The 26,304-nt window shown below is 41.0% G+C and overlaps 2 protein-coding genes and 1 non-coding gene across 7 annotated transcripts; all 3 read right to left on the bottom strand.

Moving 5' to 3' along the window:
• Positions 1–1,866: 1,866 nt before the first annotated feature.
• Positions 1,867–6,779, bottom strand: RDH14 (retinol dehydrogenase 14). Its single transcript, NM_001075233.1, has 2 exons — positions 6,332–6,779; positions 1,867–2,916 (listed from the first exon to the last, which is right to left on the bottom strand). The coding sequence occupies exons 1-2, from the start codon at positions 6,722–6,724 to the stop codon at positions 2,299–2,301; spliced, it is 1,011 nt and encodes a 336-aa protein (NP_001068701.1). The 5' UTR covers positions 6,725–6,779; the 3' UTR covers positions 1,867–2,298.
• Positions 6,780–9,632: 2,853 nt separating this feature from the next.
• On the bottom strand, positions 9,633–23,683 carry NT5C1B (5'-nucleotidase, cytosolic IB). Of its 5 annotated transcripts, none has more exons than XM_024998795.2 (10): positions 23,546–23,683; positions 21,405–21,494; positions 20,892–21,074; positions 20,137–20,274; positions 18,117–18,242; positions 17,659–17,826; positions 16,437–16,566; positions 14,878–15,000; positions 14,289–14,473; positions 9,633–9,999 (listed from the first exon to the last, which is right to left on the bottom strand). In XM_024998795.2, exons 1-10 carry the CDS (start codon positions 23,576–23,578, stop codon positions 9,676–9,678), a joined length of 1,500 nt encoding a protein of 499 aa, XP_024854563.1. In that variant the 5' UTR covers positions 23,579–23,683; the 3' UTR covers positions 9,633–9,675.
• Positions 16,915–17,021, bottom strand: LOC112448977 (U6 spliceosomal RNA). The gene has a single exon (XR_003037426.1). It is a non-coding gene; the product is annotated as a U6 spliceosomal RNA (small nuclear RNA).
• Positions 23,684–26,304: the final 2,621 nt, after the last annotated feature.

The following is a 26,304-nucleotide window of genomic DNA, read 5'->3' as shown; positions in this document are numbered from 1 at the left end:
ACTCTGTTGGTTTCTTCACTGAACAATCCTCCAAAATAGGCATTCATGTCTCAATGACAGAGCCAAGGAAACAGAAGAGATGGTTACTTAACCTCTCTGAGGTTAAGTAACTTGGCAAGGTCACAGAATTGTTCATTAAACCCAATGTCGTGGTATATTTAAGTAGTGGGGTCACTGTCCTAATTAAATACTACTTAGAATCCCACTATATAAAATAGTTACTCTGAGCAAAGTTGAGGCAGAAGACCCAGAAGTCTCACCTTTTCAGAATAACCTGCTTGAAACAGACATCAACATTTCAAAAGATTAAGTCAATAACCAATGGGTTTCCAAATCAATTATTCCATTGTATGGCATGTTACATGCTTATCTCAACAACAATTTGCTAAGAGTATCACAGTAACAAAACTGCCTTTTTCTTATTTCCTTGTCCAGTGAAATAGAAATAAGTCAGCAGAAAGGGGAAAGGAAAGCAAAAGGTTTAAATAATCTTCAAAATCTAACTAGTTCTACTATAGTAATTAGTCCTTGAGTCCACTGAACACCAAGTGGGAAGGACATCTTCCAAATGGCAGCTCATTTGACCTGAATAGTTGGTGTTTCCAGACAACTTTCTAGTTTTCCATGATAAGTTAATATATCCAATTTTATTATGGTGCCACAAATAAGAACTCTGAAAGGCTCAACTCTTACAAAAAAGTCCCAAATCCCCTGAAAAGCATCAGGTATCAAAATACAGCCAGAAAAGATGGTATTAAATGAAAAAAAAAAAAGGTTCCTTTTTAATGAAGTCAAGGTGTAGGACAGATTTATTAGCTTCCATTTTTCCAGGTTGCATTCTGATGTATTTCCTGCCCATATTTCTAAATTCAGCAGGTCTTTTTTAGGATTATTTTTTAAAAATACATTTCAAAGAACACGATGCAGCTATAATGACACCTGCGAAGACACACCTGTGATAATACAAACACTCAGTGCTCCTCATATTCACCACCCAGTGCCCTAAGAGGAAACAGACCTTCCATACCATCTGCCAAGATGCTGCCTTTCTTAAAAAGAACTGATACTGGTAACCAGATATTACGGACAGGACTGCTCCTGGTCAAAATGGTCATTAAATTCTGTGTAGTTCAGTCTATTCTTCACTGTCATAATTCACTTTGCCAATATTATGAGATGGTTAAAACAAAGTTAAAATTATTTTTGATGCCTATAATATTCCTACTTAATTTTAATATTTATTCATACATAATTCATTATTCAATATGTACTGTGTATCAGGTACAATACTTGGTTCTTGAGGAAATAAATCTAGTAAGAATATATTTCCTTGGATAACTCCTATCCCAACTGCCTAATTGGAGTTGTGAACAAATAATTAGTGTACTAAATTGCTAGTTAAATTTCAAGTGCTCAGTAAGTGCATGTGTCTAGAGTCTGTCATGTTGGACAGTGCAGACAGAATTATTTCCTCACTTCAGAAAATTTGACTGGACAGCACTGAGTGAAGAGTACAAGGTAAGCCTGTGGCCAGTTGAGGGAGAGTCTCAAAAGTATATTAAAAAGTTTAACTGGAAATTGCTTATAAACTACTGAATTCCACAAATTTCTTTCAGGAAAAGCCTTTGAGAACTCCATTCTCAAAGCATTGCTATAATCTGGTTTACCCACCAGCTTCTATATTTGAATAATACTTCAAATTTTAGAAATAATACTTCAAATTTTAATATTTTAGAAATATTACTTCTTAAAGCAGTGCACAAAATGTGTGGGAAGAAAATACACTGGCCATACCATCAGTAGAGGCTAGTGATATGATAAAGGACTAACTTCAGTGAAGCTTCTAAAGAAAAACACAATTAAGAATCTGTATCAATAAATTTATTCCAAGTAAGAATTGTGCATTCACACCAGGCATATTATTCCCCACAAAAGCCAGTATCATCATTAAAATATTTAACACTAAATATACCATAAAACTCACAGTTATGTGAAAAACTTCTCAAGGTATCTATTTTAAGTCATTAAATTCTTCAATATTTGTAATCCATGCATAAACATATCACTCATAATTATTGATATGCTTATTATATATATTTAAAACATCTTTTGGGAAATTTTATGCTCTCCAAATAATAACTTCTTAGTAACTTAAAAATACCTCTATGAACCTCTTAGCAGTACTATTGTAAAACCAAAATTGTATTTTCAAGCAGCAAGGATCCAAGACACACCATTCCTGACTAAAGACAGGGCTGCTATCCGGTTTTCCAAACAGCTCTCGTCCATTCCTTGTCCCTATTTTAATATGCCAACCATCACTTCACTGATATCCCAAAGTTTTCTCGCCACAGACTCATCCATAGCTTTGGGCAACAGTTCTTCTTCTTTACAGTCCCCAAAGTACCTCCCTGAAACACCTTCAACCTCAGGTGAAGAGGCCAAATAAACTGCAGTCTGGGCCCCCTCTTCTGGAGTTTTGAAGAAAGCCCATGACACTAAATTGAAAAGTGGTCTGACTAACAGTGGGATGTGTATGTGCCTCCCGAGGTTAGTCCGCACTATGCCAGGGTGTAACACATTCACAGTGACACTGGTGCCTTCTAAGCGGCGGGCTAGTTCTCTGGTAAAAAGAATGTTAGCCAGTTTGCTCCGACTGTAACAGAAGCTTTTATTATAGCTCTGTTCACTGTTCAAGTCTTCAAAGTTGATGTCTCCATATTTGTAAAGTTTAGAGGAAACGACCACAATTCTGCTGGGAGCTGAACTTTTGAGGAGTCCAAGGAGAAGGTTGGTGAGTAGGAAGTGTCCCAGATGGTTCACGCCAAACTGCATCTCAAATCCATCTTCAGTCTTCATATAAGGGCACTGGAAGACCCCAGCATTATTGATCAACACATCCAGTCTAGGCTCTTCCTTCAAATGGCAAAAAGAGAACGGCAGAATTAGGAACACAGGCCTTAAACGTGCCTAAAATGAAATTAAAAAAAAAGAAAAATTCCCACAAACTACTAAAATTCTAAAAAATGCCTCTATGAGTTTTCAACAACTGAGAGAAAAAAAGACGATGACAACTTGAATGCTTATGAGGCGCCTGACTTGTGCTTTTCATGTTATCATCATCTACTCTTAACAATTCTATAAGCAAACGAAAGCACTAAAGTTAGGTGATATGTCCGGTATTACAGGGTTCCTCAGTGGCAAACAAAAATCTGAAGATGAGATTGACACAGTGGCCCTATTCTTAACTGGTAAGCTAGACTGCTTTTCTAATTGAGATTTTTAAACCAAAGTGAGACAACCAATGTGAGCTCAAGAGTGGAACTACAGCAGAAGACAGGTCAGCACTGTTCACTCCCAGGGGTGAGTCAGGATTGCTTTACTCTGGTTTTCTAAAGGTAAAAGGCACCATGCAGATGGAGCAACTTCAAGTTGTTTCCTTACAACTGGGCCAAGAAATAGAGAGCATCAGGGATACAAATTAAGACTGGAGAGAACATCATGAATAAATCAAAGAACATTAAGACAAAAATTACAGTTATACAAATACCAGAAACACCACCATGAATCAGATATACCAAGTCTCACAATAACAGAAAAGGAGACTAACAGGAGGTAGACCCAACAAGCACCTTTGACCTCTATTATGATTTTAGAATTCACAGTTCTTTTTTCCTATATGAAAAGCTTTCAAGCTTCAAAGGGTCCCCAACTTAGGAGATCTATACAGTTAGAGTTCTGCAGTTTGATCATATCCTTCTGCATCCCTCCAGATTAAAGTCCTAAAATTTAGACTGTCAAAAGGGAAGTCTTTTCATTCCTTACTTAATGTAAGGTGGCTTTCCCTCATCCTTTCCTGGTTCCTCTGTCTCTTTTGATAGGCAGAGGAAAAAAAAAAAAAACATACGTGTTCCAGGTGTAAAGACACAGTGATGACCCACAATTATATAAATCTGAGGTCAAATTTCAAATATTACTGGTCCTTTTGCCAAACATAAATGAAAAGAAAAATGTGTTAAATTTCACAACTGTTATCAGAGCCTACCTGTCAGAGGATTAACTATTTCTCATTCTGTCTGTCTCAGCACCTTTTGCTTTTCCAATAGTCGACTTCAAAAAGAAGGCAAAAGTTCACCCGTGGGGGAAAGAAAGGAGTGTTCTTTTCAGTAATCCTTTGGAAGAGTTTCCTGTATTAATCATTTCTAAGCCATCATTCTTTGCTGGGCTTGTGTATTTTAAGACTTTATCATTTACTGTTTTTTAAGTTCTAGAAGATAAATGAGATAAATACCAAGAATACCAACTTGTGGGAAATTTACACTTCCTTTTTTTTGAATTCTGATTACAGTCACTGAACTACTGAACTTCAGAGCCAGGAAGGAACTTAATACATACTTAGCAGGAAGGACAACAACTTTGTTATCTGTTAATTTCCTTAACTTTTAATTGGTTTGTCAAGTGCCTTTACTTTTCAAAGTAATAAAAAACCATAGTATCAAGGAATAAGTATACACTGCTGCCCCATCTACATCTTTAATGAATAGGAAGGTCCGTTTTTGATCCTTCCAACATCTCTTATAAACTATTACTTCTTATTTTCTAAACCTGTTTTACTTGATAATGTAATACTAGTCCTAAAAACAAAATGAAACACACCTCTTTAGATCTGTAACAGCTCCCCAACTGTGCATTAAGGAACCCTAAGAGTCACAAGGAACTCTCAGGATGATCTGGAGTGTTTTAAAATTTCAAGGCAAACAAAACAATATGTTGCTCAACATCTCAACTACAGTCTCCAAGTGGCGCACAGCTTCAACATTTTATATTGGATATATTCAATATAATATATTCTATATTCCTTCTGATGATGTCCTATCTTTGCAAAGGTGAGTGTTTAGCAGTTGTAATAAATGCAAGTACGATGTTAAAAATCAGCAGAGAACAGAAATGAGGGTGGCAAAATCCAATCTGATTCCGACAAGCTGGTACAGTGAACAGATGCACATTTCCCAATAGTATACGTATGGTTATGATAATTATGGTTATTAAAAAATGAAATAAAAGTATCTTTTCTTTCAGCTATGTATATATTTTTTTCCAAACAGCTGTTGTTACAGAAATAATTAATAGGTTGTTTGGACCTAGTTACTTAATGAATAAACTAAGTTTTTGTTTTGACCCAAGGACATCATGAAAAAATTAGAACTGTATGAAGCTTCTGTTCTAGACCCAGGAGACTTCTTTTCATATGGGCTCTTTTTTTTTATGCCAGGTAATTTTAGACATCACTCTTCTGAAGACCTCTGGCAAGTCACCTCTGCAGGAAACCCTTCTATCACAAATTCAGCAGAGGACATCCATTTCAATGTAATATTTACTATCTATACAAAGAAATCCTCTACCTCACTGGCACACAGAAGAGAAGTACAGGGGTTAAAAGCAAGGGCTTTAGAGAGATCCTGGGCCAATTACTTAGCCTACCTATGCCTTAGTAGCCTTACGATGCAAAATGGGGATAGTAATGCCTACTTTGCAGGGTCACAGTGAGGACCAGATGACAATAGCAGCCAAAGTCACTTTAATTTCATTAAAAATTAGAAGTGTGTGTGTATGTGTATGTATATGTATATATATATATATATATATATATATATATATATATATCTGAAATGCTTAGAACAGCTCCTGGCACACAGGCATTTTCAATAAATACTAGGTATGATATTTTTATTTCGGTCCCTATTTAGAGCACATGACCACTGGCGTTCCAAGCTCCAGTCTATTTGGAAATTAGGCCAGAGTCCCCGCTAAGGATACTACTCAAGAATTCACTGGTGGCAGAGAGCAACTTCCTACTCCAGCAGGGGAAAATTAAAAAAAAAAAAAGACTTGCTCCAAAGTCCCTGGCGAGCAACCTCCCCTATCTGCTCTCAGGCTCTTTGAGAGATGGCTTAGTGCAAAAGAGTCACTTGGGACACAGGAAAAAAACAATTCAGAGAACTGGCGTGTCTCCTCCTGGGCTGTCCTCACATGGCAAGAGGAAATGTTCAGAAATTCACTTATTTTCCTCTTGGGTCCACTTTTTTTCCCCCTCAACATTTTTGGAAGACAGAAGACTGCCCTACCAATTTTTCCAGCTTTCAATTCCCCAGCCGCCTCCATCACTCGATCATTTCTACCCCTGGCCTCGGTCATTCCCAAGGTCACACCCCCTCGACTGTGGGCGGTCCTTTCCTCGTTCAACCCACGGCCCTCCAGGCCCCGCCCTGGCCGTCGAGACCCCCCACAATAGCCGGTCGCGGATCTCCAGAAGGTGCCCCAAGCCCCACACCTGGAGCATCTCCTGACAGAAGGAGCGCACGGAGCTCAGCGAGGCGAGGTCCAACTCCTTGACGACGAGCTCGCCGGCACCGCCGGAGTTGGGCCCCGAGTCGGGGCCTCCCGCCGGGCAGACCTCGCGACGGAGCTGGCCCGCCGCCTCCTCGGCGCGCTCGCGGTCCCGGCAGCCCATGATCACTCGAGCCCCCAGGCGCAGCAGCTCGGCCGCTGTGGCGCGGCCCAGGCCGCTGTTCGCCCCCGTGATCAGCACGGTCTTCCCGCGCATGAGGCCGGAGTCCCTGCCTTGGTGCAGCCGCTGGACGCTGGATCCCACAAACCGCCGGGCGGCTAGCCACAGGATCCCACCTAGTGCAGCCAGTAACGCTGCCGCGGTACCCACTGCCATAGCCACCGGGGCCGAGGGCCCACCGGCCCCTGCGCGGGACTTCCGGGGTCGCGGCTTGCCAGGTCCAAAGCCGGCCACCTGTACGCAAAGGACACTGGGCACGCGGTTCGTCGTCTCCTGAAGGCGGCGTGGGGCATGCTGGGACTTGTAGTCTCCTTTCGGAGGGAACCTGATTGGCTAAGAGAGTCCGGCGTTTGTGGTGCCTCGGTGGAATGGGCTCCCATCGCTAGAGGAGGATGACCTCAGGTCCTTAGATTTTCAGGCTCCTGAGGCCACTGCCCACGGAAATCCCAGAGTGGTGGTGGCCTTGCCTGTGGGATGCCTAATGACTACTTTGAACTTACGAATCTCTTTTTAGGCTGCTTTACAAATCCCACAATTTAGGGCTAGTTTACTGTGTTTTCCGTTTAGGACACCTGGGACTTGTTAACCCTCAGTTCAGTTTACCTTCATTCTCTGGAGGATGGTCCCTGTGGAACTGACGTCTGAGGAAACGCTTCCCACCCCCCGACCCCCATAGCTGATGCTAAGAACTTAAGCAGCATGAATCAGTTAGAAACAGAATAGATCTGCGGTTCTCAGACTTCGCGTTGCATCGGAATCACCCACAGGACATGTAAAAACAGAAATTTCAGGGCCCAGGCACTAGCGTTTCGAATTCATTAGAAGCCAAGATAGAACCTGAGACTTTGCATTTCTAACAGGTTCCTAGGTGATTCTGATGCGGCTGATCTGGGAATGGAAGACTATTTAGCATTGATCACTGTATAAAAAGTCATCCTCAGATGGTCTTATAGGACACTGAGAGAGATACACGGTGGAAAGCTTGGACTGACTGTACATATAGACTTACAGGCTCATCCACAAGTGTCTTCTTTCCTGTTTGCAGAGGATATTAAATGTAACAAGGAAGTGAAAGTGTTTTTTACATTGTAAAATGCTTCAAAAATGAGGGAGGTGGGGGTGGCTATTGCCACAGAGATACATCTTTGAGCTGCAAACTTCAAACTTTAGGCCAGGTTACCCTTAAGCTGGAATACATTTATCTACTCACCCATCTAGCGTGTGCCAGGCCCAGTGCCCTGTGGAGTCACAAGGAAATAGGGTCCTATTTCTGCCCTCAGGGTGCCTACTGTCTGGGACAGAGACCTCCCTGCCTGCCCCCATTCTAGAATCTTTAGGACAAAAGATGAGACACACAACCTTTATAATTTGAACTACACTCCACAGATGATTTTGATAATCCCTCCTCCACTTCCTTATATTTGGGAAGGATATAACATGCAACCAAAGGCATAATATTAATACAAAGAGCAAACGGGTAGGATGCCAGAAGGTATTTTCTTATTGAGTGCTGAGAATGGAGCTCAGAGATGGGATGAGCACCAGGAACAACAGTCTTGAAAGGGAGGCCTTTATTCCACCTTACCTGTAACTTGATGCTGCCTCTCCAACTCACTGAGCCAGGAGCACATGTTTCCTCTCTCTCTTCCTTTCTCTCCTTCCACATCTTCCCATCCTTCAAAGCCCACCTTCATTTCCTGACAACTTCCAGCCCATATAGATCTCTGCTTCAACCTCAGTTGGCACTGAAGACTATTAACCGTCTGGTGTTGGGTATTTGAACTTGTACATTTGATTTTTTCTAAGGGATTGTTAAATAGGATGGGATGGGATAATATCTGAGTCTGTCTTGTGGCCTTATTATTGGGTAATGCAGAGAAAACAGTAGGTACTCAGAAAGCATAATGACCGATATTATTTTAGACTGGCTTACATCCAGTTAGGAAGCAGATCAAAAAGTCTGTGTCAGCAGCGGTCTGATTTAATAGAACTAGGTATGGAATATGTGGGTGGGGTAGAGAAGAAATGGAGTAGAAGGAGCTAGAGAGGGTATGAGGAAGGGAAATAGCATATAGCTTTTGAAGTGAGATCTGAATTTGAATCTTAGTCCTACCATTTATTACCTGTACATTCCCGGTCAAACTATTTAATCTTTTTGAGTGTTAGGTTCTTCACTGATTACATAAAAAAAAAAAAAAAAAGGAAGGTGATAATGTCATGAAGTTTGCTTTGATGAAAAATAAAGTAACCATTGAAAATAACCAGCTCATTGTTTCTAACATTGTAGTAGATTATGATTACTAACCAATCAATGCTTTTTTTTTTTGTAAACGAAAATCACAAAAGAATGACAACAATGAAGCTAGGAAACTACACTTACTGTCACATTTTGAAGTGGTAGCCAGGACTTCTTTCCTGGTACAAACGTTGGACCTACCTGCCAGAACGAAAGCCAGAGACTTCAAATATGAAGCCATGTAGTCCAGAGGCAATGAATCCACCAAATAAGCTTCAAAGATTCTAGGATGCTCTGTCTGGAACTCATCTTGGATGAAAGTAACTTGTATGAATAACTAGCTTCTTTATTTCTGAATGAACAATATCAAAATCGGTATACTCAGGCAGGTAGAGTGGTATTTTCATTTTTGCACTGATAGAAAGGCAGGGACAACAGACTAAAAAGCTCCAGTTTTCAAGAGTGTACTTAACCCCTATCTTTCCACTTGTGAAGACCCACTATTCTATAACAATGATGGGTAATGATTCATTCTAGCTACCAACATCCAAAAATGAGCAATGCTTTGTAAAACTAAGTAGGCTTCTGACATAGCCCTTTTGCAAGTTCTAAACTTACTCTAAAGAGTCATCACTATGACTTATACACAGAGGTAGTTGCAATGTTATCAACAGCATTGACAGCTCAAATGGAAATAGCTTGAAGGTAACCTGAGAGTTCAAAATGTTTTTGAAAACTCAAGAGAAAACCTTTGCAAATTAACAAAGTTGTGAGGTCTAGTCTACTTAAATACCTAATTACCCTAGGGATCCACAGATGATTCCGTAATACCAGACTCAATGCTTTATTTCTCCTCCCCATCCCTAATTGTTCACTTTTGACTAATTCCATAAGGTACATGAGCTGTGGTGGTACCATATTTCTGTGCCCCTTCAATGTGGAACATATGATCATCAAAGAAGAGATGGGGCCTTATCTTTGCCAAAATGGGACCTTTGGGGGCTCCAGCAAGGAAAAGAGCTTCGTCTATTTCTAGACCCCAGCGGCGAAGGGTTTTCAGCACGCGGGCGCCTGAACTGGCTGCACTCCTGGCTGTAACCAGGTAGGTCCGGATAGGGCAACATAACCGTTCGTCTTTGGCATAAAACTTCTTTTGCAGTCTGCCTAAATCTTCCATAAAGCCTTTCAAGGGACCCTGCAAAAGGAACATATGTCACAGCTGTCATCCATGGAGCAAAAGGAAGTGAATGCTAAAAAAGCAGATATTTATAAGAAACGTGTAATACTGCATGAAGCATGCAGTATAGACCAGTAATACATTGCTGAAACTCTTTCGTTTATTGTGATTATATTTCCTTGTATGGAACCATCCTTGCATTCTTAGAATACAAAATAGGATGGCCATATAATTTATCATTTGAACACACACATTTTAAGAGTGAAAGAAGCTTCTGTAAAAAGTTGAACCAGGGCAACAGACATAAACTATCCATGGGAAAATGGGGTTACTCTAAAGTTTAGCTTAGAACTGAACCAAAAACACTACTTTTTAAATTTATTTATTTTTGTAGAATTGTACATTTTAATATTTATATAAAGTGTACTTTCCTATCTTGTTCAGTTTCTTCAGGGTTTGAATCCAATCTTGTCTATATTTACTGTAATTTATATATACCCTACTTCACACTTACTTTTATCTTCAACCTTTCTGAACACTTACTTTTAGCTGTACCTCTAGCACAGGACAGAGAATTGGATTTTGCTATGTGATACAATCATAAAGTCTTAATTTTTAAAACAAAACTTGAGTTTATAGCATAGGTGAAATTAAAATGTATGACTGTATCACAAAACATGAGAGGGAGGAATTAAGAGTGTACTATTGTAAGATTCTTCCGTTATACATGATGTGGCATAATATTATTATGAAAGTAGACTGTTATTAATTAAGGTTGTATATTATATATCTGATGCTAACTACTATAAAATCTAACATGAGTAATAAATCATTAATGGTTATGCAATTTTAGGAAGCCTAAAAACATACAATATGTACAACAAGTGCTAAGTCACTTCAGTTGTGTCTGACTCTTTGTGACGCCATGGACCACAGCCCTCCAGACTACCCTGTCCATGGGATTCTCCAGGCAAGAATACTGGCATGGGTTTCCATTTCCTCCTGCAGGGGATTGTCCCAACCCAGGGGCTGAACCTGTGTCTGCTATATATCCTGCATTGGCAGGCAGATTCTTTACCACTTGTTCCACCTGGGGAGCCCCCATGTACAATAAGTTAAAAAGCAAAAATAATAAAAGGAAAAAAATTAAAGTTAACTCAAGATGAAACAAATCCAAAAAATAGGAAGATGGTAGATTTTAATCTGAGGCTTCCCTGGTGGCTCAGATGGTAAAGAATTCGCCTACGGTGCAGGAGACCCAGGTTTGATCCCTGAATCAGGAAGATCCTCTGAAGAAGGAAATGGCAACCCACTCCAGTATTCTTGCTTGGGAAATCTCATGAACAGAGAGACTGGCAGGCTACAGTCCATGGGGTCTCAAAGAGTTGGACACAACTGAGTAACTTAACAACAGCAACAAATAAGTTTCTGCTAATTGAAGGACACTGAACAATATTTAAATTAAAAACAAGCACAGACTGAGAGAAAATATCTGCAAAGAAATATATGATAAAGGACTTGTACCCAGAATATATAAAGAACTCTCAGAACTCAATAATAAAATGAAAAACAACCCAATTCACATGAGCAAGAGATCTGAACAGAAATTTTTTGCCAAAGAATACATATAATGGCAAATAAGCACTTAATAAAATGTTCAATATCATTTGTCATTAGGATAATGCAAATTAAAATCACAATGAGGTGCTATTATGTAACCACCGAACAGCTTAAAACAAACAGATGAAAAACAACTGACATCACCAAATACTGGCAAGGATGCAGAGTAAAAGATCTCTCATGGAAATGCAAAGTGGTATGACCACTTTGGAAAATAGTTTCCTTAAAGTTAAACATATATTTATCCTGTGACCTAGAAATCTTACTCTAAGGTATTTACCTATGAGAAATGAGATTTTATGTTACACAGAATCCTGTGTGAAAACGCTTAAAGTAGCTTTATTTATTAATGTCCCAAACTGGAAATGACCTAAATATTCTCCAGTAGGTAAATTGTTAAGAACATGTGGTTCATCCAGCAGAACAGGCTGCCTCTGCTGCTGCTAAGTCGCTTCAGTTGTGTCCAACTCTGTGAGACCCCATAAACAGCAGCCCACCAGGCTCCCCCATCCCTGGGATTCTCCAGGGAAGAACACTGGAGTGGGTTGCCATTTCCCTCCCCAATGCAGGAAAGTGAAAAGTGAAAGTGAAGTCACACAGTCAAGTCTGACTCTTAATGACCCCATGGACTACAGCCTACCAGGCTTCTCTGTCCCTGAGATTTTCCAGGCAAGAGTACTGGAGTGGGTTGCCATTGCCTTCTCCGTAGAAAAGGCTAGTACTCAGCATAAAAAGGAATGCACTACTGATACACGAATGACATGAATGAATCTCAAATGCATCATTTGAAGTAAAATAAATCAAATTCAAAAGACTGCATCCTTTGGGGCTCCATTTATATGATACCTGAAGAGGCAAAACATTAGGGACAGAAATCAGATTAGTGGTTGACAGATCCTAAAGAGAGGGAGTACAATGACTTACAAAGAAACACAAGTGAATTTTGTTAGTATTTTGAGTTCGATCATGGTTTCATGTCTGTACATGTGTGTTTGCCAAAACCCTCAGAACCATGCACTAAAAATGATGAATTATACTGTATATGAAGTACACCTCAACAACTCTGATTAAAACAGACACATACACACCCATATGCATGTGTGCGCACACACATACACAGAGATCACTATTCTAGAATGGTGAAATGAGACAGATATCAAATCAGGAGACAATGAGAGTGGATAAATTAATCCTGTCCAGCTGTCCCATTTGCTGGTGACCCTCAGATCTCCTCCATTTGAGACAATTGGACATTGTTATGACCAAACCACAAGCCCCACGGCCAACATAATTGAAAATCATAGTTAGGAATCATACCTCATAACTTCTTTCCCATCAGTGGAAACATCTGGCAAAGTCTGGTCTTTATAGAAGAGCTACCCTTTCTATGTGAAAAGTAGCATATTTTTCCACCGTCAGAAGGACCATATTATGGAAACAAGTATGCTTAATAAAATTCATTGGGTATTTCTCCAATAACCAGTGTTGAGCTTCACAATTGTTTAATGGGAAAATGATTTAAAATATGGAAAAAAGGAACTGATAAGTACAGAATCTAAAAGAAAGTTTGATTATTTCCCGGGGATGAGGAAAAATGATGTTTTAAGATTATCTTGAAATAATTATTTTCAGAATTTTTAAATGCTATTTTTTAGAGATCTTGTACATTTTAATAATATTTAAAGGTTATATACAATTGGCTCTAAATTTCAGCAAAGCAAGCATGTCAATTATAACAAAGGGTATTCCTTTTATTAGTAAACTTTGTTAACACTGAACAACTTCTTGACATGAGCTCAAGACTTCTAAACAAGCTATTTAGGAAGGGACTATGAAGTTAAACACACACATGAACACATAGAATTTAAATATCACTTGAGCTGTAATGTGCGGTAAGTTAGTAAAACATTCAGCTTTCAACTAGTCTCTTCATAGTTTTATAAATGTAATAAAACTAATAATATTTAAGTACATCTTAAGTTCAAGAAGAGCTGAGAGAAAAATGCCAATTAAAAAAAGGTCTTGGTAAGATTCACAGATTAAACCTGAATGATCTATTGTTTCCTATTCAGTTTGGAGAAAATTTTGCTATTCAGATCTCCTTTGGTTTCGAAGTTGTAGGTTTTGTTTATTTTAGACCACAACTTTAACACTTCAATTCATGGATTGATTTCCCCAAACCTAAAATTTTTATTTCAGTTTGATTCATTGTTCATAGTTTGCACTTGTTTGAGGCTCATTATTTGACTGGATTCAAACTCTCAGTTTTGCAGATTTTTCTCAATCATGTTATGCCTTCATGGAGTCTGAGGTCATAGATGAGAGATTCAACAAGTTTACTGACTGGCTGGAAATGGTCTTACTATTTTGAGAACTTATTATGTAGAATTGGCTAATTTGTAAGCTGTATTACCTCTCTTTCTTTACTTATAATTTGGAGGAGATGAACTCTTTATCATGGGGAGAGGATAGAAACATTTCCAAAAGGATAAAAGAACACTAAAAAAAAAAAAAAAAACAAAACATTGGCAGCTTTAAAATGAGGAGTTCATGAAAGAAAGAGAGAAGGCTACAAAGGATAAGAAGTGAGAAGTGCCTAAAAAAATTTATAAAACAGTGAAGAAATAATTATATCTATATGTTGGAAAATAAGTAGATCGAAATAAAGCAGCTTTCACTGAACCTACCTGACCAAGAGGCTTATTGTCTGCTAGGGCTTCATGTTGGAAGCATTTGTCCAGCCCGTGATCCTTGGTACTGTGTTCAGGCTCCTCACAGAAGAGGACGGCGTCCCCATCAAAGACCACACGGAGCTGTGTGTCGCAGTAAGACATGTCCTTGGCGCCTTCATACATCGTTGCGGAGGCGATCCCTGGCAGACCATTGGAATTAATAAACAGTCTTAGGCCCATGAGTTTTAGGGTCTACTATTTAAAAACAAAACTAAGAATAGTCCTCCCAGACCTTGAATTTCCTCTCTGGCTATTACCTGACAACTCAACTCCTCTTCACAACCACACATCTCAAACGAGCTGTCTTTGAGCTGCCTCTGTTGCTATAAGGGATGGGAGGGTGTAAAATGGGTGTAGGACAATCACTGAAGACGTCCACCTCAAGGAAGGTCAAAGCTCTAACAGACAAACTTAGGGGCTTCCACTTGTGGAAACACCTTAGCAGAAAATCCAGTGACAGTGATGTAAACAACATAATCACTGGAGCCCAAGGAAACACTAGTGAGACTTCTTTATTAACGAGAAAGAAAAAACCAAGGAATACCTTCTTGTATTGCTTCTAGTACTTTGTCAGAATCCGCAGAAACATACAAGTTGGTAAGATATGCCTTCAAATAGCCAATGGGGCTTTTTCCTCCAGTCAGACAGAAGCGGTCAATTAGTAATCCTATTATCAGGCAAGAAAGACTTTGTTATGGCAGCAAGTTAAAGACAGCATGCTTACTGGAAATGCAAATTAAAGCTGCCTTCAGAATAACTGAGTGCCTAGAGAAATTTTAGAATTATGTTCATAGTACCAATATTGAAAAATGTCTCAGCTATTTTATATAATAGTAGGTGTGTCTGCTGCATAGTAATTTATGAAGTATGTCCAGATAGGCCACGCCAGTTTACTGTCACAACAACTGTGATGGCAGGCATTATTATCCTCATTATAGAAAAGGAGACTGAGACATAAGTACTTGTTTAAGCCCACTAGGTAACATTGACTCTTGTCTAGGCTAGAAGAGTGCACCTTTACTTCAGCTATAGCCTCCTCACTTGATGAGAGGGCCGCCTGAGATGTGGCTCTATTTTTAAGTACCATTTCCATATTTTCTTAGTAACAATACAGTGTAATAGTCAGTAGTGATAGGGTTTAAACTATTTCCCTAAAACTGAAGAACAAAAGGTCTGAAATTGTCTCTCTTGACTTGAAATTTTAAATGAGGTCATTATCAGACTAAAAATTAATAGACCTTTAAATGCCTTCTGAATCAACCAAAGTTTTAAAAAAAAACACTAGATGCTGGTGAGAAGTCTGTAAAATAGGCACTTACATACACTATGGATGAAAGTATGAATTGGCACGGACTGTCTAGAAAGTAATTTTGTATTTAGTAATAAAAGTATTTTTAAATTAAGTTTATTTATTTTTAATTAAAGGATAATCGTTTTACCAAATTTAAATCTTATTTTTTCTTGGACATACCCGTAAGACTGGACATGTCACTTAGCAAATAGGCTAAAGGTCTCCACATAAGTCAGGTAAATTCATAAGAGGAAAAATGGGGACCTCCCTTGAAACTCTCTAACACACTGATGGAGATGTCATGAAGAGTCTAGTGTCAAACAAATTTTCCCTGTAAAGGAATAAAGACAGTTTTGCTGGCATGGGTATGAATTTGATGTATGGGGCAAGCAGCCGGGGAGAGTCAGATGTTAAGAGTGGAAAGGAAAGGTAAAAACCTTAAAACCTTTAACATGTATCTGTGGTGAGCAAAAAGTCTGATCACACAGAGAAAGCCCTAGGCTGACGGCTCCTTGAAGTCAAGTTCAGAAGTGAAAAACGTAAAACAGAGAAATATATTGCAGGGCCTGGGATTAAGACTTTGAAATTCACACTTGACAAGTTAAGTCCAGAGCTTTGGGCCCGACTCTGGGCTGAAGTTAAAAATGAACATGGCCTCTCTTGTTCTGACATAGGCAAATAAACATTCTCACGCAGAAGGGGGTGTCAGTATCAAAGAGGCTGCATTAGTTAGGCCACGGCGAGCAAAATAACATGGCTTCTCTCTTCCAGAGCAGCAAGCTGTTCCTCCACACGGTATTTATTTTACTTACCGTAGTGATTGACGCTGTTTATAAGCCGCACTCCCACTTGGGCATGGTTATTAGTCATCAGTACAATATCAAATAAGTCCTGTTCGTCAGGATACAGCTCACGGAGTCTACAGTTGACATGCTGCAGTGCCTGCAGGTTACAAACACGGACGTGTGTGAGGAGGGCCAGGCAAGGTGGGCATCGGGGGTCTGGAGGGAACGGATCCCTTAGGTGTCCAATTCAAGCTCCAAAGACTCTTCCCTGAGAGATTGTGGCTCCTTTAAGGCAGGGTTATGCCATTCATTTCAGTATTTTCAGCCTCTCATACAAAGGACCTCAGCAAATGTTTATTGAAAGATGGGTGATGTTTTGGTTTACTAGAATTATTTCTGTGAGGTAGACATAAGATCAGGCTAACCCTTTTAGGGTTTGTCTATTTTTGTTTTTGATTCATAAAACCTGCCTTTTTTGATCATCTGATGATTATTTTTTATTGTGAAACATATAGGCTGCCTCAAGAGTTCTCATGTTATCCTTGCACAGAGGCCATGTTAATGGTCTCTGTATTGTTCCAATTTTAGCACAAGTGCCGCCAAAGTGAGCATTTTGTCTATTTTTTAAATGTGAGTCTTTAGAATAGGTTTGTGGTTTCCTCCAATGATTCCACTATGCTCCATAACTACTTTCTACTTACAACTAGCAGAGGTGTCATTTGTTTCTGCCTGGTTATGATGTTATTGTATCATATTTGTATAAGCTGTATAGGGGATCAGAGCTAGAAGTGCTATACATTTTAGTGCAAATTCCAAGATTGCTTTCTCTATTAAAATCATGCCGCTAAGTGCCAAGAGCATCTTGACTTTTTTAATGTGCTGTGTTTGGGGCAGGAGAAGCTAATGTGAATTTCATCGTATTTGAATGGGGTGTTTCATTTCTACTACTTGGAATTGTAAACTCACTATTGCTTCTGGTTATTGCTCCTTCTGTGGAGGGAATGATCGTTTCTGTTACAGATCTCAGGATTTGGACTCAGAGTTCCAAACCTCGGGCTGCAGTCCCTCCCTCAACAGTGTTGAAGTTTCTTTGAAAATACAAAGTGACCTAGGGTCAACTTGCAAATGGCAAGAATGACAAGGGTGGACTAGGAATGATAAGGAAAACTGGATGAGATCCTAAGGGTTGGCATGGGTCCTTGCCTGCCCTCTAAAGTCCTGGAGGGCCAGAGACAGCTTTGCAGAGTACCTTGACAAAGCGGAAGGCCGGCCCTGGGGTCAAGACGACATTCTCGTTGGTAAGCTGATACTCCATGTATTTCTCCAGACCCTCTTCATCATAGATTTTCCTGCTGTCCATCATGTTGAAGAGTGCCCCGGATGACACAGCAACAGTGATGGCATGCTTGGGTTTGGGCTGCAGAGAGGGGCACCAACAGGAGGACAGTCACATAGATACAAAGGGGTCAGGAATAGAGCTCATGCCAGGGTAGGGTGGGAAGCAAATAGGTGGTCCTGGCTTGGAGGACTGGGATGCTGGAGACAGCCAAGAATGGGATCCTCGCGTCTACAGTGCAGAGGGGCAGGTTTAGGGAGGAGAAGCAGTGGCCTGAGTGAGCTTCCCTGCACCACGGAGAGGAGCTAGGCCTCAGGGCTGGGCTGCGTGGGGATAAACCCAGGTGCCCAGGGGAGGCAGGCCCTGCTCACCGGCCTGGGGCGCGAGCAGTTGGGTGTCTTCTCGTACAGTGTTCTCACGGACGCCCAGTAGGCCTCATCCTCGTCCTCCTCTTCCTCTCGTTTCCTGGCCAGTTCGGACACACAGTCGTGGTCCATCTGAGAGGGGTAGAGCATCCTGCGCTGAGTATAGGATTTCCATTCGGAGGGAGGCGTGCGCGAGTATTCCCGCTGGTGTGTGTCCCTGGAATCGTGCGAGTCCCGGGAGCGGGACATGTCTCGCGTGTCCCGGGACTCTCTCTTCTCCCGGCCCTCTCGCATCTCCCGCCCCGTGCTGTGAGACCAGGTGTCAGGATTCTCAGACTTGGTGGTGCGCCGGGACGTGGTCTGCAGCTGGGCCTCCGGGGACATGGAATTCCGTGAGTCGAGTGGCATGTTTTGCGTGGTTGGTGAGGGCTGTGCTGACAGCTGTTTCGGTGACTCTTGATGGCTAGGGGAGGTGGATGAAGTCCGGGAGGTCGTGGAGCTACTGGGGAGCTGGAACAAGAAAGTGGGCCTCTGGGTTCCATGCTTGCTTAGGGTCCCTGTACTCCTCTCCGCCCAGCTGGCATCAAGGAGCTGTCCCTTCTGTCTGTTCCATTCCTAGCTCTTACATGGATGCTGGTTCATCTCAGCTTCTTTTAAATAGGGCTTAGTAGTAGTAGTAGTAATTTAGTCGCTAAGTCGTGTCCAACTCTTGCGACCCTATGGACTGTAGCCTGCCAGGCTCCTCTAGGGATTCTCCAGGCAAGAATACCGGAGTGGGCTGCCATTTCCTTCTCCAGGGGATCTTCCCAACCCAGGAATCGAACCTGGGTCTCCTGCATTGCAGGCAGATTCTTTACCGACTGAGCTATGAGGGAAGCCCTTAAATAGGGCTTAAGGGGCTCCAAATGTTAGACATTTCTGTTATGTGAACACAAAGACAGCTCTCATTTTCCCCAGCTGCCCTGTCAGCCCCTTTCACTTTCTTTGTTCATTTCCTTTTGTGATAGACAGGGTGGAGGTCCTTTTCCTTGCTCCTACATAGTCGGCACACACTTTACAAAGTTCTGTCACTTTGTTCACATACACCTGCTTAGTCAGAGACCTCCAGGTAGGACAGAGGGCTTGAGTAAGGGACCTTGCTTGCCCCTGTCTCCACCTGCCACCTCCAGTTAACTCAGCGAGTGGCTGGACCGGAAGTCCCCACCACTGAAGGCTCTATAAAGCATCATGTCGGGACATGTTTCTCCACCTTTGCCCCCTGTAGTTAAAGCAGCGAATACTGGGAAGGTCGGCAGGCTGGAGAATCAAGTGACTCCCCTTCAGAGTTTCTTGTGCCAGGGAAGTTCAACTGGAGAGAATCATCTTCCTAAACTGGAAGCAATCTTTCTAGAGAAAGGACTCTTTCACTAAGGTGTAAGAGAGATTATAAGTATCCATATATCATTCCAGCTTTTGTGACTGTTTCACAAGTTTCAAAAGGCAAGTTCTTGGTTAAATTATTGAGCCAGTCCTCACAAAGATAGACAGATTGTTTCTTCCAGTGCCTGGGACCGGGTCACCCTCTGCATTCAAAAACTTAATCTCACGACAGACTTTTTCTTTTGTGTGACTGGGCCTAGTTAAGGGCTCACAGTGTCACACAGCCTAGTATTCTTCAACAATTTATCTCCTTTGTTGACCTTTTCACCCCCTCTGCTGAGTCTTGAGTATTCAATGAATAGTTTTTAAATGTGTGAAGTAAGGAAGGAGAAACCGTGGAGTTTAATCATTCAGGGAGCCGTTTAGAGACCTAGAGACTCTAGGTTTTGATTTAGTTCTGTGGGCATTACTAATGAGAAATCTTAGGTGACTGTGTTTCAGTTTCCTTACGCTGGGGATTAGTGGGGGTGGGAGTGGGTGACACTAATTAGCTGAAAGATATAAAATACACAGAACAGGGCCTGGCACATAGAAAGTATCAATGCACATTGCTGTTATTATTACTATTATTCTGCAATGTGCTCTTCCCTTTCGTGCCCATCTCTACCTTAAGACTGGTGTTCTTGCTTCTGGACTCCTCTGCTGATGGAGGTCTGGTGGATGGGCTCCGTGAAGTTCGAGACCACTGATTTCGCACTACGTACCCTCGAGAGTCTGACTTCGGCAAAGTTAATTCTTGTGATCCCTTTTGAGGAGAGAAGAGACCCAGAAGTGTAATACCCCACCCCCACCCCCTGTCCTTCCACACATGTGCTGATGAAATAGCCATGTCGAGCTAAATATGGCAGTGATCAGTGAGAAGGTCCCTGACCTCTATAACCTGTAATTTAGCCTTAGCCCTTGTGTATTTTTCTAGCTCTGATTGAATCCTAACTTCTGTGAGGATCCATGAAGTGGGAATCTACCTGGAAGGGCATCCAAAACCAAGAAGCAAATCTGGTATCTCATGTTTTTTCACCTGTGACTCTAAGAGTCTTATGCGAAGCTTAGTAGAGTTGAGCATTCTTCCTCCCTTTTCCCCACATCTTTCTTTAAGGATGAGCCTGTTATCAGATGCTGAAAAGACATCTCCAGCACTTTTGACCAGACTGCAAAGATGAAAGCAGCTGGTACCTGGTTAAGGCTGCCGCAGGGCTCCAGGCACTGCAGGAGAAGGAATAGCGCCCTCTAGCACTCCCTTTGGGAGCAACAGGATGGAGGAGACCATGGAGAGGCAAGTGGACATTTCTATTCCCGTATCCTTCCCCTCACCCAGATTGCCTGTGGCTCCCCTCCAAAATCAATAGTTTGATCTCTGCTCACCCTGATCATCGTGATCTGCCGGCCCTGTTCCCACAACAGGCACATGTGAATATAAATACGTATTGTGCGGCAGGGGCTAAGAAGTACTTTTCCCTCAGCTGCACAAAGGCAGCGTCTACACGACGGGTGACCCCGCATGGAGCAACATCTCAGCGAGTGATTCGGTATGACTGCACGCCTCATCTGAAAGATGGTGCAGAAAATGGTCAATGTGATGGCCAGACTCCCCTTCCCTCCCTGATTTGAACATAGACCAGTCTCTTCCCTTAGACTGAGCAGAGGTTTCTATACCACTTGTTCTGTATGAAGACTGGGATGTGGACTGGACTGGGAGGCAGGGACCAGCTAGCTTCTCCTAGGTTTTTCTCGACCTCTCCACAAGGGCATTAGGTATCCCTTAATGCACATCTTGATAGCTTGGTCTTTTCTCCCCAAACTCCACTGCCCCCTAATATTTTTTGTTATGCTGTCTACTCTTTAATTTTCTCACCAACTCTAAAGAGGTCAGCTCACCTGAGTGGTCAGACGAACTGATTTCTCAGAATCCTTTCTAGATTTGTCTCCTTCTAGGCTGTCTTTTGAGTACCTCGATCCAGTCTCATTCTTGACATGGAAACAAAGAATGTTTATTAATTTTTTACCTCAGGGACATTAGAAACTTTGGGTATGGGGAATGAAAGGATAAATAAGAATTAGAATTTGTCTCCTTGCCATTATCAAAAAATATAGATTTTTAGATATTATTTTTTCCCCTGTTCTAACAAGCGTGAGTAAAAAGAATACATATCAGAGAACTATACGAACAAATTTTTAATATAGAAATTTGTTGATGTATAGATTTGAGGTGGTGGTAGTTTAGTTGCTAAGTCGTGTCTGACTTGTCTGACTCTTGTGACCCCATGGACTGTAGCCCAGCAGGCTTCTCTGTCCATGGGATTTCCCAGGCAAGAGTACTGGAGTGGGTTGCCATTTCCTTCTCCAAGGGATCTTCCTGACCCAGAAATTGAACCTGGGTCTCTTGCTTTACAGGCATTCTCCTGCATTTCAGATGGATTCTTTACCGACTGAGCCACCAAGAAAGCCCAATAGATTTCGAAACATGATGCATTTATCATTTGAAAAATGATAACGGGGGAAATGCTTTGGGATAATTTCCCGGAGGTCAGTAGCACTTAGAATTAAGTGTGGAGTTGCTTACACAGAACATTTTTTTCCCCATTACTCAGAAGGTTGCTTCTTATGGAACTTTTTCATTTGCCATGTAGAATTGAAACTTCTCTCTCTTTTTTTTTTTTTTTTTCCATAAACCAATTTTCTGTAGATCTGAGCCTCATCAATAATAGATTTTTAAAATCAAAGACCTTAATCCTATAGAAATCAATCAATAGGCATGTATTCTATCCGTATTATCTAACTATTCATAGCATCAAGAGTGAAAAGAGGTTTCTTATCAATAAACTAATAGGGAAGGCCATGCAGGAAAACACAAGATGATAACTTATTTCATGGACATCTATTCAATTTTTTTTTTCATTTTCAATTGCAGGAAATACTATTTTCCTGGACCAGTATTTCTATTGCTTCCTGCCAATTCAGTAACTATAATGCAGTCAAGATTAATATTATTTATCTGTTTAAGGAGCTCAACTTCCAGCATAAGTTGAGGTTTTCAAGGGCAGTCTGTTAATCTCTTTATGCTCTGTGTCTTGCACTCACGAAAAATCTCGAGTTGAGTGATTGAGTCTGTGTCTGAAGAGAATGGCATAGCTGTGCATTCCTAGAACTAATCCTAAAATCTTTTTGTCACCGTGCCCCCAAACACACACACACCACCACCACCACCATAAAATCCCACCACTTCTAACTCCAAAAGATATTTGAATCCAGTCCCTCTTCTCCATTTCTTTTACCATTGCCTTGTTCTAGGCCTTTAGATCATTATGGACATGTAATCTTAAAATACAGCTTTTAACCAGATTTTATGGCCTCAAATCCTCTCAACTTCTAGGTCTATCTACTCGATTTATTTATGATATTTATAAAATATAAATCTACTGATGCTTTATTTTCAGGTGCATTCTTCATTCGCTTGGTTAGAGAGACAGACTCATGCTGTATCCTGTCTACCTGTAACTTGTATACCCTCCACTCTACATCTTATCTCTGTTCTATTTATGCCAAATGACTTGTATTTGTCTGTATACCACCCTTATTTTCTTAAAACCTCCTTTTCCCCTCAGTGTTCTTCAGAGCTAAGCTCAGCATGACCTGGGAGAAGTTCCCAGTGTTAAACATTCCTCCGTGTTGCCTGTGTCTTGTGTACACACTTTTACTGAGCGCCAAATTGAACTTTGTTTATGTATTCTCTTTCCTACTAGGCTGTGCATTCTTCAAAGATAGCAACTGTGTTTCACCTCTTACCACTTGCGTATGAGCATCTGCTCAATGAATGCTGATTATTGGATGGACTTACACCACATGCTTTCAGCTCCTTTTCCTCCACTCTCCATATTCTTTACCTCTCCTTTTGTTTCTATGTGTGGTCATCCTCTGAAATTTGATTGCTGCAAAGCATTGCCCCCGAGAAAAGGATGGGCTGACATCTATGTTTCCTCAGTCCTTTGGCAAGATTCTAGGACATTCAATTCACTGACCTTCTTTTTCTGTTTCAGAGATGTTTGACTCATTTCTCTAACTACTGATATTCTTTTGTTGTTATGTAGGTTTTCTTCTCCCCAGCTCCATTTCCTGTTGTTTCTGTTGCTCAGTTTAGGTTTGCATTTAGAATGTCAAATTTATGACATCATATGTGATTCCATAGTAACCAGCTGACTCTGTGAATATGTGACTTTTTAAAAAAAGAAATAGTATTTATTTGAGTGCATCCATTCATAACCATTGTCTGGGTTTTTATGAATCAATGTCTAAACAATGTTCAAATGTTTAATATCATCATCAGCATTACTGTTTCCTTCTTTTTAAATCTGTCTAATATTTCTAAGTTACTTATCCTATCAATCCCGTTTGTGGGTGTACATTTTCTGGTACTGCCAAAATGAATGGCAGACTCATTTGTGGGCCTGATCATTTCTTACTATTTATCCTGACACACTTTGGAGAACTTTCTGAAAATCTGGAGACTATTTTTAACCGCTGAGACCTGTTCTACGCTTGAGTGTAGCTTCAGTATTTGGTGTATCTTTCACAATGGCAAGGCCACGTCCATTCATTAAGTTAAAGTACTTAATGTGGATAGACATAGTGTGGCAGAATGACACTTTCACTGTTTTGCCTGGTGTTTGCCCCATCCCGAAACATCTAAACATACATCTGTCCCTCTTGTGTACACACAGAGAAGAATATGTAAAATCCAGTCCCTGACTCTGGTGTATAAGGTCCAATAATGTTCTTCACTTATGGTTCTGCTTTTAGGTCAGAGACATGTGCCATGTCTATCTGATATTGTCAAGCCATCATGGACTGAGACAGGAGAAGTTCTGACAGCTTTAATCAAAGTTCTCCAGAGGTCTTCTAGATAGTTGGTTATGTACACTCCAGGTTAGACTGCCTGGTTTTCCATCCTTAAATTCTGTCCCCTCCCAGCCCCCATTTCTCACTGTGATCTCTGACAGGTTGTTTAATGATCCTAAATCTCAATATCCTCATTTAGAAAATGAAGATAATGATGGTATCAGCACCAAATGGCAGTTGTGATAGTTGAAATATAAAGTTTTGAAGACAATGGCATTCATGAGTTAGCAGTGGACACTGTCCATGTCACAAAAAGGATGGCTTGGGGCATGTTGGGCCTCATGTTAGTCAACATAGCTGCACCTTTCCTGAGACAACTGAATAGCTTATGGAAGGAAAGAAAAATTTGATTTTCCTGTTGTCTTCATCTGCCACTTGAATTGGTTTGCTGCGTCCATTTTCTCCTGCTGTGTAACAAATCGCCATTTATTTATCAGTTTAAACAAGTCTGTTTATTATCTCATAGTTCCTCAAACTAGAAGTCTAAGTGGTCTTAACTGAGTTCTCTGCTCAGGATCACCTAAGGCTGAAACCAAGGTACGCCGGGATGGATCGGAAGCTCTGAGGAAAAATCTGCTTCCAAGTCAGTTCATGTTCAAGGAATCCAGTTTCCTGCAACTGTAGGACTGAAGTCCAAGTTGCTGGATGTTGGCCAGCATTTACTCTCAGCTCCCAGAGGCCATTCTCAGGTCCTTGCCCCAAGCCCTCCCTCTCATTAATGGGGAACCTCCGTCATGTTGAATTCCTTTCTTGTCTTGAATCTCTCTGCCTTTCTCTTCTGTTAAGGGACAGAGACAATGCTTTGTTCTTAAAGAAATCAAATGATTAGGTTATGCCTACTTGGAAAAAATCTCCTTTTAATATAACCAAGTCAGCTGATGAGTAAGCTAAATGATAGCTACAAAATCTCTTTGTAGAACATATCATGGAGGTGGTGTCCCACTTCATACAGGGGGAAGGAATCATTTAAGGATAAGGGTCTTCTGTGGGCCATCATCTTAAACTGTGTCCACCACACTCACTTAACTTACTTTACCTTAGTGACTTTTCAAATCCGGAGCTAAAAGAGTAAAACCCAGGCTTGCAAATTATTGACCACCATCTTCTACCTCAAGGAATATAGGCTAACTAGGACTTCTTTAGGCACTTGATTTAAATACCTTTTCTATTTTTGAAAGTATGGGAAAGTTAATAGATGGAGAGGTGTCTGAGCTTATTCTTAAGTCTCTTGGATTCAAGTGTTTGGATATTTTTGGAGGAGTGATGAACGTATCCCTTTAGCCCTCTGATAGTCTGTGACTGTTTTAGCAGTCGTGGAACAGCCCTGGGAGCACCTTGACACCTACTGAGTGTTTGTTGTTGTTGTTTAGTTGCTCAGTCATGTCCTACTCTTTGTGACACCATAGACTGTAGCCCACCAGGCTCCTCTGTCCATAGGTTTCCCAAGTAAGAAAGAATACCGTGGGTTGTGATTTCCTCCTCCAGGGAATCTTCCCAACCCAAGGACTGAACCTGCATCTCCTGCATTGAGAGATGGCTTCTTTACCACTGAGCCACTAGGGTGGCTAGGGAAGTCCAATGATTTTTTTTTTTCCTAAAAATAAACTCAGCAGTGGCCACAGGACTGGAAAAGGTCAGTTTTCATTCCAATCCCAAAGAAAGGCAATGCCAAAGAATGCTCAAACTACCGCACAATTGCACTCATCTCACATGCTAGTAAAGTAATGCTCAAAATTCTCCAAGCCAGGCTTTAGCAGTTTGTGAACCATGAACTTCCAGATGTTCAAGCTGGTTTTAGAAAAGGCAGAGGAACCAGAGGTCAAATTGCCAACATTCGTTGGATCATCAAAAGAGCAAGAGAGTTCCAGAAAAACATCTATTT

This window comes from Bos taurus, chromosome 11 (assembly GCF_002263795.3).
Source record: "Bos taurus isolate L1 Dominette 01449 registration number 42190680 breed Hereford chromosome 11, ARS-UCD2.0, whole genome shotgun sequence".
NCBI lineage: Eukaryota > Metazoa > Chordata > Mammalia > Artiodactyla > Bovidae > Bos > Bos taurus.
The sequence above is the reverse complement of the archived record's forward strand: the minus strand, read 5'-3'. Positions and strand labels throughout refer to the sequence as shown.